Genomic DNA, 12,643 nt, shown 5'->3' with positions numbered 1-12,643 from the left:
TATATGACGTCAATGGGGACCCAGAGCAAGGTGCAAACACGACCGAATAAAGTTAAACGGAGACGGACATTCGTGTTTTGGTTGCCGTACTTCGATGCTGCCCGTTTCTCCTCTTCACCTTTGCGCAAAAATTCTAAAAATCGGTGGGGTGTAGCTGGAGAAATCCTTGACTCCGGTTGCCCCCCCACCCCCTTGCGCTGTCGGTCACGCGCTCCCACGTGCACATACACACGCTTGTGTAGCTCGAGCATCACTGGAGGTGGCGTCAGCGGAGACGGTTGTTACGGAGGGTGACGGGGCTTTGACTTTGGCTGCTTCGTGCCGTCTTTCTGTGAGCGCGGAGCCGGAGGATGGAGCAGGTGGAACCAAAGCAGTAAGCGGGGCCAGCGCGAGAGGATGCGGACAGGCGGCAGGGGCTACCTATAAACCAGGAGTAGATGATGCCTATTTGCCGCAGGCCCCGCCATCGTGAAATTATATACCGACTTGCGGCGGATGGGGTGACCGAGCTCCCTGCTCCGCCGGGGAGGTCCCTGCCTTCGGAGGTTACCGGGGAGGGAGCTGCCTGTGCCCCGTTCTGAGGAAGGGAAGGAGTGGCAGGAAAGAAAATGCAGACGGAGGAGGAGACGGCCGCCGCAGAAGAGCCCATTTTGGAGGAAGGGTCGGGAAGAGAGCAGGTAAGGACATTTTTTCCTGTCTCCTTGGGGTTTACATTTCAAACAAGGGTCCAGTTTACCTAAAGGTGGATGTGTTTTCGCTCACAGAAGAACTATCAATGACACAATTTCTGTGTCCCAAACAGCCTGCCGTCTCCATGTATAGTACATGCTTTTATACGCTTAATCAGTGTGCTCTTTCATTGACAAAACATGTCTTTGCCGTTGTTCCCTCCGTGATGCCTCACGCAAGGACACGGAGGAGCTTGGTTTAGTGTGAATGGAGATCAGGCTGTGGCTTTAGTAAACAGATAGGGGTGGTAGGGGGCTTAGTATTGATGCGATATGTCTGACAGGGCTGCGTGATGTGTTACTCTTGGGATGGATGGTCTTTTCTGTATAGTAGACCACGTCTACCTGTCAGCTGTCACCACAGAGATGCAAGAGGGTGACATCACAGTTTAGCCACACACCCACCTTACAGCCAGAATTACACAAGGACACGTAATGTGAAATCACGGAAAACCCTAGCAGTATGTCAGGATTTTCACCCCGGGAGTTACAATATGTTACAGTGTACCTACTCAGCAGTGTGTTTTCTTCTGATTTTCAGCTAATTTTACGAACACATACAAAGCTCATTAGCAGATATCCTTGTCCTTATTACACACATCCCTAACTACTGAAGCCTGCCTCCTGCTGCTGAAAGTCCTCACACAGGGCTCAAATGTTTATGTTTACATCTTGCCTTGAATCACTGTGTGATTACTATATTACCAGACTTAGAACAATCAGCATCATCCACTTAAACGCACTTTATCATGAAAAAAATATAATAATATTATTAATGTAATTTACCAGTGGAGTTTATGACAAGTTTACTAGCGTGACAGAGGCTACTAACGCATTCCCACTGAACGATTTGAAGACAAAGGTGGGGTGTGTTGTAATGCAAGCAGCCTGCCAGTGGCAATATGCTTGTGTCACACTTGGTGGTCAGGTGAGGCAGTACAAGGCTCCCAGTCTTATGGCAAGCCTCTTGGTCACATGTATGAATGCTATAAGGCTGCTACTATTATGTTAGTTGTCCATTAAATAAAAGCCCTTTTTTGCTTATTTGAATTACATATCTGGAAACATTCAAATAAAAATTGCAGTGACAGATTAACTGAAGAGAAAATGAGAGGCACGTCATTCATCTCTCAAGTGAGTAGTCCATTAAAAGACTACTTTGGTTTTATTGGGCTTTAAATACCTTGGCTGGGTGGCAAGCAGAGTAAGTGTATTAATTGTCCAAATACTTTGAAATACACAGTACTTACAAATAAGGACTAATAAAACTGAAAATAAGAGATAAATTAAGCGTTTGGCACCTGAGAAGTGATAATTCATAAACCAATGGATGTAATGTGTGGACTAGGAACGCCTGTTAAAAGATACCTTTCACTTACAGTCCTCTGTCTGTATCCGTTCCTGCAGTGCAGACAGTGCAGTGTAATGCAATGATTTCAACCTGCATCTCTTCTCTGCCTCCATTACTCTTTTCATCTTCCCCTCCTGGTTTCCTTCCTGTTTTTTTGCCCAGTGGAGTTTACAGCCTCGTCCTCCTATCCCCCATCGTACTCGACTCTCCCACTCAAGCGTTTCCACACTCATATTTCCCTCAATTGCATTCACTTTGCGCCACATGGGAATGCATACATGTATGCACTCTTATGCAGGCATTGCTACAAATGAAGCAGAATTGAATGATTAAGATTTAAAATTGTAGCTCATACTCTTTCATACATACAAACACTCGTGCCATATTTCCATTAGCGGGAAGGTTCGTCACATCAAAGCAGGCGTTTCTAATTTCCTTCTAAGTTTCACTCGCGAATCATGAAAACTACATTCCACCACATGAGACGCCGCTCATCATCAGGAGGGCGAGGGAAAACTGTCATGTGAAAAGAGCCAGAGGAGCTGAAAAAAGCATGTAAACTTAACAAGAATAGAAACTAAATGTGTCAACAGCCACAAAACCTGACTCGACAAAGAGAAACGTTACAACTCGCTGAGAGACAAACAAGAATAGCTTTTTCTAAAATTAACACACAAGCAATGCTCTCAATTCTTTGTTTGAATGTTTGTATTCAGTCATTATGTTTGATATTAAACATGATTTTTCTTTATTTCTTCATGCCTGTGATAGTATCTTGTTGATACTGTTGTTGTCATTTGCTACAATAACAGTTATATATTAGCAAGCAATGACCTTCTACATACAGATGGAGACTAGACTTATACTGAGAGGTTTCTGTGAAAACTTTTAGCATCCACCATTCGGATCTACAGTATTGTAACTAACATGGATTCAGGCTCACGTATAGGCCAACCTCTGCCTTCACTGATATTTAATTTATGAATAGGAGATGTCATTGTTTGGTCTGTAGTCTCCACTGAGCACACTCCAACACGGAGCAATAATGATGATAGCGTTATGAGTGTATGATGACACACTGCTGCCACATCAAGTGGTAATAATTTGTTTGCTGCCACCGAACAGTTAGTAGAAACCTGACATCTCCAAATGACTCCCTCCAGTTGTGTTGAAATGACATAATTTTTAGCAGAGCACTGTAAGCATCAGCAGCACATTTTCCTTTCTTCGCTCCCTCACTTCATTTGCCACCCACACGCTAGGATTGCTAATTATAGCTGCTCCAGTCACACCTAACCAGCTGAATCAGTATGAGCTGAAGCACGGAAGGACGGGAGAGCAGCACACGTTTTCTATTAGACACCTTAATACGGAGAGAGGGTTGTACGATCCTTTCGTGCGAAGCGCACAAACACGGTTAACGGGGAAAGGCCTGTGAGTGTTTTAGTTAGTAGAAGCAGGATGTATCGGATGTTTGCTCAGGATGTTCAAAATTACTTCTTTAAAATCTTGTTCACAGATCAAGCTGGTCCAAGATATAAAAAAACAGCCATCTGCAGTCATTGTGGGTGCTCGGGATGCTTCTCGAATGTAGATTGTGTCAAAGTGTCTGCGTTTTGAGCCCAGCAAAACTTTGTCAAGTAGTATGTTTTATGCATATTTAACCCTGAAACGATGCCATTAATGCAACAGAATATGTCGTGTCAGAGCCACTCGCCCTCTTCAAAAGAGCTTCTAAGGAGAGCAGTTCAGACTTTCAGTATGAAATAGGAAAGATGACACCCTCCAGGCTGGGCTATATAGATTTCTTTGCATAATGGTGTCAAGGAAACTGAGATTTCACTTTGATCTGTTGCAGCCTACAGAGGCAGCTTTAACAGACACAGGATCACAGCCAGAGTTGTTTTTATAGACAAAAGTGTTGATTGTTGGTCAGTCCTTCAGGAGGTAGGTGGTGGGCAAAAGTCTTGAGTCACCCCTCATTTCTTGCAGTATGTAAGGGAAAACAGATTTGTACAATTTGAACAAGCGTGAAAGTAAATATTTTAGTGGGGTCAACACAATGACTCTCTCAGACTAAGATGAAAATCTGTTGGCACTTTTCTGCCTTTGTAATTCCATCAATTTTGACAAGATCTCCAACACCAGTGGCTGAAAGCAGCTCCAAACCATGACAGAGCCAAACTGTGTTTTACAAAGGGCTGTAGACGCCCACAGTGTAACTCCTCTGACCTTCTCCATCCATACATACGTGAAAACTATTTGAACCAGCATCTTCACATTTGGATTCATCACTCCATACGTCCTGTTGTCACAGATATCCAGTCCATTTCTTGTGTAATTTGGTATACCTCAGCCTCTGCTCCATTTCCCTTCATTAAAAATGACTTCCTGACAGCCACCCGTCCACTGAGACTGTTTCTGATGAGGCTTCAGTGTACAGCAGATGGATCAACTGAAGGTTCAGCCTCTCTCAGGTCCTGTGTCAGGTCTTTGCTAGACTTTTTCTCTTGTTTCTTAACGTTAATTTCAGATACTGTTCAATACTGTTGTTTGTTTTAGTGTAGACACAACACTGGTTCATCTTTTGAGTTAGGTGCCTTTTTATGCCTGAACGATTCACAGATCAGTGTTAAGTAAACAAACAAAAAACATTCCTCTGAAGATGATAAATGAAAGATCAGCGTTGCTAAAAGTTAGTGGAGTCTATTCAACATAGTTAACCTTACTCTGCAGTGAATACAACATCTGATTGTGTTCATTCAGTAGCAAAGAAAGCGTTTACTGATGTCATAGATCATTGTTCGTTCTAGGGCTGCCACAAACGATTATTTTGACTAGTCACCGATTATTTTTGCGATTAGTCGACTAATCAGATCATGCATCCATTGGACGTAAAACGTACAGCTTATTGCACCAGCAGCATCTGCTCTTATATAACTATCATTAGCTTACAGCTTGAAGTGTTTAAGGTATGTGCTAACTAAAAATAACGACAAGATGATAGTTTATTAAATTTTAATGACATTTGCAGATTGTTTCGGTGAAACAGACATCTCCGAAAACGTCGGAGCGCTTTTAAAAATATGTGGTATCTTGATAAACCGAGCAGATATTTGAGGTTTACACAGCTACATTCTCACCTGAAAATATGTTAAACTTTATTTTGTGACCCAGAAAGAATAATAAGAGTAATATTAAAACTAACTAGCGGCCGCCATCATTGAAAACTACGCTAGGCTGCACTATGAAATATGGGACACCGTTTCTTCTTCTTCGGGGTTTAACGGCAGCTGGCATCCTTGTACATGCAGTGCTGCCATCTTCTGTTTCAGTCCGTTATTACACTCTTAAATCCTACTACCGGTACTTATTCCTGCGTCTTTTGTGATCTTACAAAGCTTCAAACGACGCGTCGACTATTAAATCAGTCGTCGACGTTTTTAATAGTCGACGCAATCGTGGCAGCCCTAGTTCGTTCTCCACAGACTTCTGGACAACTTGAGGTCTTTTTGCAAACAAATACAGTATAAATGTTGGATGTACCTTTCCGTAGCTGTGACTGCGAAAAGGTGTATAACAGCTTTCTGACTTGACCTCTTTAACCTCCTAGGACGTGGCGTCCACATGTGTGGACATCACATTTTGGGTTATTTAGACCAAAATACTCAATTTTGCTTCAGCTTTTAGACCTGCAATCTCAGACCATCTTTTACCTACAGTCTATGACTGAATCTGCATGCTTTCAGAGGACACTGAGCTGTGGCTCCCGTTCATGCTGTAAATCTCACCTAAGTTGTCAAGCTGTCGTTTTAAGCTGTCACATGGTTACGATGAGAATAATAAGTCAACAATAATTAAGGACCCACAAATGCAACACGCCTGGTTTCTGCTGCTGATAATTATTCATGAATTGGGCTGAATATTGACAATAGCCTTCCAAATCCCCTGCTAGTATTACTGTTTTTAGTATTAAAGCTTTTTTGGTTTTCAGTAAAGTTTTCTTTTTTGCTATTTTTGTAGTACAAAATCTTTGTTTGTTTTTTCTAAATCAGTTCTTTCAGCAATCCTTTGCCTCACCTAAAAATATTTTCTGGTCCACATAGTTGCACACTCTGGTTTTTTTTTTTTTATTATTTGTTGTAGGCTCAAATATCCTGGTAGAATAATAATTACTAAGGAGGTGTTAGTAGGAGCTTTTCCTCCTTTGAAGTTACTTCTACTCCACTAAAGACTTTCAGTTTTCTGAAGACAACTACTTGTGTGCATTGTTGCTGGATTTGGAATTTGACCCTCCATTAGTGGCTGTGTAATAATTAAAATGGCCTCTCAGTCCCATATATGGTGTATAATTCCCATTACTGTAAATAGCTGGCGTCATGCAGAGTTGATGGTTGACAGAGTGCTCTGATGTTTCATCTTTCACTGGAATTTGTGTGGTGACTTACGGCACTGGTTTATTTGACTATGCTCACTAAGTCGTGCTAAAGCTCTGGCACTCAGGTTTCTTCACCTGTGGGACAGAGAATGGCTCATACTGACAAAAGCTGACTGGGATAAGTGCTTACAGGAATAATCTGACTCCTGTCTTGGGCTGATTGTACCCACACTGGCATCACGGCTGCAGATTCTTGTTGAAAATGCTTGACACATTTTTTTTGGTACTGCTGGAGTATTTTCTTCTTCTTTTGGGTAATAGGTAAACGACAAAAGAGGTTTGGTGCCAGAAGGACAAAATAAGGGCACAAGAGGGAGGGAGACGGTGGAAAAGGATGGATTTTGGCAGTGGAGTTCTCTGGAGAGAGGTGCACTCTGTCACTGCTGCTGGCTCTTTAGCTTCTCTCCCTCTCTCCTCATCCTCCTCTTCTTATTTAGCTTCCTTTCATACTTGCAAAGTTCATGACCGTTTCTCTGTCTCCCCTCACACTCCTCATCCCCTCCCCCTACGCTACACTCTTAGCCCAATCAATCCACTTAGAGACAGACTTTGAAAGAGGATGTAACAGAGGAGACATGGAGGGTGGGGTTGGCAGGCGAGGACAGAGTGAGGCGAGGTAAAAGTTCTGATTGGTGGGTACAAAATGCTTAGGAGCTCGGGGAGTAGATTTGGGGGAGGAGGAGGAAAAAGAGATTGCATAAGAATAAACAAATGAAAGAAGATGTGAATACGAGAAGCATTAAATATGATATGAAGTTGGTACCACGGATCATTTTCATTTTCTTAAAGGCAGCAAACCTATTTTTAGAATCTTAAGGCCTGCACTTGGATGCTTTTTGGCAGCTTTTGCAGAGTGATAACAGACTGGTGGAGTGTAGATGCCCTTCTCTCTGCCTTTCACTGCTCGCCCTTGACGTACAGTAGTGAAAAATGTCTGTGTGTGTGTGTACAGTTAATGTGAGCCTGAGTCTGTTTGCACAGTCACGTATAGACACAAAAAGTAAATCATTAAAGGTTAAGGTACAGACATATTATCAGCTGAGGATAAGGTAAGATTTGCAGTAACATTGGTATATGTTTCAGGCAAGACGCGCAAATGTCCTCTGAAATCATGGGTGCACATTTGTGCGTGTTTGTGTGCTGTGCATCCACCAAGATCTGCTAGCAAATATAGCAAATAGCAAATTGAGGCTCTGTTGTGGTGCGCAGGGAGAAAGTGAAGGATATGAGAGTGTGTGTGTGAGTGATATACTGTAGAAGGAGGGAGGAGAGGGGCCAGTGTGTGAGATAAATGGAGGGCGTGATGTGCTGACAGGACGAGCAGACTTGACTGAGAGGAGGAAAGGACAATGGTGTCATCCCATCTTTTTTTTCCTTCTTTTCGTCATCTGCTTTGTTGCTCTTTCGCCTTGTCGCCTTCACCACAGGGGAGACATCAACGCAGACACAAATAAGCACCCTTTGTCACATGAAACAGTTCAGGTGTGTGTTAAATGTGTTCCTTTCTCATCACGTTTTTATGAGGTATGCATAAAAATGAGGTATGTTTGGTTTTTTTTCCTTTTGGCACAAGCAGTCTGTCTTTCTGTCCTTCATTCACACACACACAAACTGCAGCAATGCTGATATGCTCCTGATGTTGGAGCGGAGTCAGTTGGCTAGAGAACCGTCTAGAAGCATCGTTCTCATCTAAATTATTCACATACTCTCCGCTGGCTGCATTACAGTGCTGAGAAACGTGCATGCTGGCGTGAGTATGGATAGAGATAGCAAGACTGAAAAGAATGAGGCGCATTAGACCATCTATGTCTGTATATCTCAAATGTGTGTGCGTACGTATATGTGTGTGTTTGAGTGCGCTGTAATATGATGTCTCCACAGTGCAAGTCAGGCTGTGTGCACTTAGAGAGTGGCATAAGCAGTGTGTGTGTGTTCCTAATATGCAGCACTTATCCTGTGATGGGAGTGGGGCAGCGTAATGCATTCCTTTGGTGAAGACCTCAGCTTACACACTTTCTCTGTAATGTGACACTGTTTACCAAACAGGAAGAATGTGGTTATTAAAACCTCAGCAGGTACAGAAAACCTGTGTTGCGTCCTTTACAAACATTTTGTGTTCAGCAGCATTGATTGTCACCTGTCTGGCTTTATTAATGAGGCATATTTAGAGGCATGTTGCGTTGTTTATCACTCTCGTGGCTGCCAATGTGTGTAGTCTTGTGGCTCAGCTGTTTTTTTCCTCTCTGTGCCTCCACAGCAACGGCCAGTCCAACAGTCTCTGGCCTCTTCCCTTTGTCGGGAGTCCCACTGGAAGTGCCTCCTCCTGACCCTCCTCATGTACGGCTGTTTTGCCACGCTGGCCTGGTGCGCTCTCTGTCGCGTACCCGTTCTGGGCTCCTCCTCCGTATCTGCTGACGGCACCTCGGCGGCCTATTACATCCAGCATTTGGAAAGTCCGTGTTCTAGTGGTTACGTGTACATCCCACTGGCCTTCCTGGCCATGCTGTATGTGGTTTACCTGGTGGAGTGTTGGCACTGCTTCTCCAAGACGGCCATGTTGGCTCATGCTGAATTCCAGGTATGTGTCAAAGTTATAGCCTGTATTTTGAAGGTGGGTGTAATGGGCTCGAGTGAGGTGATTCCAGCACGAAACAGAAAGACGCTGAAAGAGAAATCTAGAAAGACCTGTTATTAAAAAAACAAATCTGTTCACTTAGTGATTGTTTTTTGTGTCTGGAATCCTTAAAATGGTTAAACCAGTAAAAATAATGATTAAAAAAAGAAAATCCTCACTTCAAGGAAGCCTGAATTAAATTTGTAATATTTCATGAGGAGCGTCATTATACAGCTTCCTTCCCTACATGTGGAAATTAGCTGACCGAGGGTTTTGCTGTTTTTTGGTTTGTTCTGGCCTGTCCTTTGTCTGTCTCCAAACGTAGAGCTGTTTGTCTGTCTCTACTAAGAAGGAAACGATAGAAGGACAAAAATAATCCCACAATAACCAAACCATCACCAGCCTGCACAGCTTTAAACTGTATGCAGATAGTAAAACAACTCTTTCTGCTTCTGCTGTGATTGCACGTTTTAGGCAATGTTATGTCTTTATCTCGTTTTTAACACATCAGGCAGCAAGTTGGTTGTAGAAAGTGTAAAACATTGTGACATGTTTTAAAGCAGCCTTGTTTTACCTCATTGTTTTACACAGGAAGTATACGAGCGTGTGCAGAGACTTCAGCAGGCCACACCCTGTATTTGGTGGAAGGCCATCAGCTATCACTACGTGAGGAGGACCAGACAGGTGACAAGATACCGCAATGGAGATGCATATACGACCACACAGGTGAGGACACTTTTCTGGTTCTACACACTCACGTTTCACCCTTCCTGTTATCCTGACTGCTTTTGATATAGTGAATGTTGTTGAGCTGTGACAAACAGCTGTTCACAGAAGGCAAAAAATTCCATACAGCTGAGTTTTATTCGTGCTGGAACATATTTTGAAAATAAAAATGTCCCTCTAGTATCACACATCCTGCTTTCCTTCCTCCTCTCCTTTTTTCTTCATCATTATTCGACCTCTTTGTCCGTGCCCTGCTTTTTTCTTCTTCAGGTCTACCATGAGCGGGTGAACACTCATGCCTCAAGTTCTGAGTTTGACTACGCCCGCTATGGTGTCAAAGACGTGTCAAAGGAGCTGTTGGACCTGCAGCAACACCCTGCTGTTCGCCTGCGTTTCACAAAGTGTTTCAGGTATCAGCGAGACATCAAATTTAAACCTGTATGACTTTGATTGTTAAAAGGTTTACCTTCTTTTTAAGGTGAAATAGATAGTGACTCATTTTTGTGTTCTTTAGCTTTTCAAGTGCACGTGCCGAAGCTGCCTACCTCACCCAGGTAAGATGTGAGGGATCAATGAATGCGATTCATTTTGTTCTTTATTTTTTTTAAGCTTAAACAAATGTCCATTTTCATTTTAAATCAAAAATACGAAGCATTTGAATCAGTAAATTTCTTAAATATTGGTAATAATTTAGCATTAAATCTTATACAGTGTTTTACTTTTTGATTTTTTTCTCTGTAATTGCAAGCGAGCACGCTTCTTTGGGGAGAACGAGGGGCTTGATGACTACATGGAGGCCAGGGAGGGAATGCACCTTAAAAACGTGGATTTCCGCGAACACATCCTAGCATTCTCCGATCCGGCTCACCAGCCGTGGTTCTCCAGGCACAAGGTGTTCTGGCTGGCTTCAGCTTTCCTCCTGTCGTGGCCGCTGCGAGTTGTGTCGGAATACCGCACAGCGTATGTCCACTACCACGTGGAGAAGCTGTTCGGGGAGGACGAGGATACCGTTGGGGGAGTCGGTGGAGGAGGGCCAGGCGGAGGTGGAAGAGGGGACGGCGTTGAAGGAGGGACTGAGAATGGAATCCACCCAGGAGGAATTTCGATTGGCATTGGTGTGAATGGGACAAGCTACAGAGCCATCTCTCGTGTCAACACGGTGGACATGACAGAATTGGAGTGGCACATTCGCTGTAACCAACAGATGGTCCCGAGCTACTCTGAAGCCCTCCTTATGGACTTAGAAATGAGTGGGGGGACAAACCCTACAGCCTCCACACCTATCTCTGGGCCTCAAGGCATCACTCCCAGCCAGGGGACCAACCCCCCTCCTCTGGCTTTGCCTGTGGTGTTCAACTCGGCTTACCTCCTTCAGAGCTGCCCCCGATGCCGGCGGACCACATCGAGTGCCAGTCTTCCATCCAGGCTAAGGGCTTCAATGGGAACCACAGCCCTCCTGAACGCTACAGTGGCAGGGATCAGAGCAGCAGGGCAAGGAGGTGGGGGTATGGGAGGGAGACTGGTGCTCAGTCGGAGCGGGTTCTCTCTCGGGAGACTTGGAGGTGGTCGCCAGAACAGCCTGTTTCATTCAAGAAGCATGGGGGGTGGGCTGGGAGGAAGTAGGGAAGATGGAGGAGGAGGAGGGGTAAGTGGTGGAGGGGGTGGAGGTGGTGGAGGATTCCTTGGGTTAGGTTCAAGACAGAACAACGAGGAGACCAGAGGAGTGCTTGAAGGGGAAGGTGACGATGACGAGGAAGAAGAGCAGGAGCAGAGGAGGAGGGAAGATAGAGGAAGAGGAAGGAGAGAGAGGGATGAGGAGGCAGAGCAAGACAACGCAGGGGGAGGAGAGGCGAGAGAGGGTGAGAGGGATCGGCCTCCATCCTATCAGGATGCGTTCTTCTTCCCCGTCCTCATTATACACGGCGAGGAGAGCTGCCATGCCGGAGACGACATGTGATGAAGAGAAAAATAAAAACACTGAGAGCGAGAATGTACAGGCACAGGCTGAGGGAGATGAAAGAAGAGAGGAAGGATGCATAGAGAGAAGAAAGGATTCAGACAGAACACAGTGAGAGAGGTAAGAAAGACAAAACAGGAGAGATGTAGGGAAAAGAGAAGATACTGTCAGAGGAACTGGGAAAGCAAACGAAGGAGATATGACAAATACAGTGCATACTGTAAAAAGTCAGTAAACCCACTAGATCAGAAGAAGAGAGCTGATAGAGAGTGCAGCAGCGAGGTGAGATAGAGTCTAAGACAAGGAGCAAGGGCAAGAAAATCTTTGCAATTTTAGGTGACGGATTGGATAATTTGGAAGACTGCAAAGTTAGAAATGTCTATCTTCAGCTATATCGGAGCAGGAGTGGGAGGGGTAACAAGTCTAAAGATAGCAGCTTGGAGAGGCAGTGGAGAGACACCAAACCAGCTGAGAGGTAGTGGAGTTTGTTGTTGTCTAATCTTTCTTTAACACAAATGAAAGACTACAAAAAGGGAATTTAAAGAATAATATATAGAGAGAGGAACTGAGAATCGGGCCAATTTAAAGAATCAAAATTGATAAGAGGTTATAAATAATTCAGATGTGGGAATAAATAGGTCATGTAAAATACAGCGTAGTAAAGTAGAGCAAAAGACATCAGCATGCAGGACACGCAGGCTAAGAAGAATCCAAAATGGACACAGACCAGATTACCCTAAATCTCATTTTTCCATTTGACAGATTCTTAAAAGCTAGAAAATAAAATTATCCAAAAGATAATCACAAAAGGAGGAGGGGGGGGGGGGGG

At 44.0% G+C, this 12,643-nt stretch overlaps 1 protein-coding gene across 1 annotated transcript; it reads left to right on the top strand.

Annotated features, from left to right (window-relative positions):
- Positions 1-25: 25 nt before the first annotated feature.
- On the top strand, positions 26-12,643 carry LOC308393271 (transmembrane protein 151A). Its single transcript, XM_080876912.1, has 6 exons — positions 26-677; positions 8,775-9,095; positions 9,723-9,857; positions 10,128-10,267; positions 10,372-10,411; positions 10,606-12,643. The coding sequence occupies exons 1-6, from the start codon at positions 609-611 to the stop codon at positions 11,812-11,814; spliced, it is 1,914 nt and encodes a 637-aa protein (XP_080733038.1). The 5' UTR covers positions 26-608; the 3' UTR covers positions 11,815-12,643.

The sequence above is a fragment of the Rhamphochromis sp. 'chilingali' genome (genome assembly GCF_963969265.1).
Source record: "Rhamphochromis sp. 'chilingali' genome assembly, chromosome: 1".
Classification (NCBI taxonomy): Eukaryota; Metazoa; Chordata; class Actinopteri; order Cichliformes; family Cichlidae; genus Rhamphochromis; species Rhamphochromis sp. 'chilingali'.
This window is presented reverse-complemented; position numbering and strand designations above follow the sequence as displayed.

Bases quoted from the DNA above. Each gene is read 5' to 3' on its own strand.
- LOC308393271 (XM_080876912.1), top strand. From the start codon at position 609: ATGCAGACGGAGGAGGAGACGGCCGCCGCAGAAGAGCCCATTTTGGAG. The intron at 9,096-9,722 runs GTATGTGTCAAA...TGTTTTACACAG, and splicing joins TGGCTCATGCTGAATTCCAG to GAAGTATACGAGCGTGTGCA. The intron at 10,268-10,371 runs GTATCAGCGAGA...TGTGTTCTTTAG, and splicing joins CGTTTCACAAAGTGTTTCAG to CTTTTCAAGTGCACGTGCCG.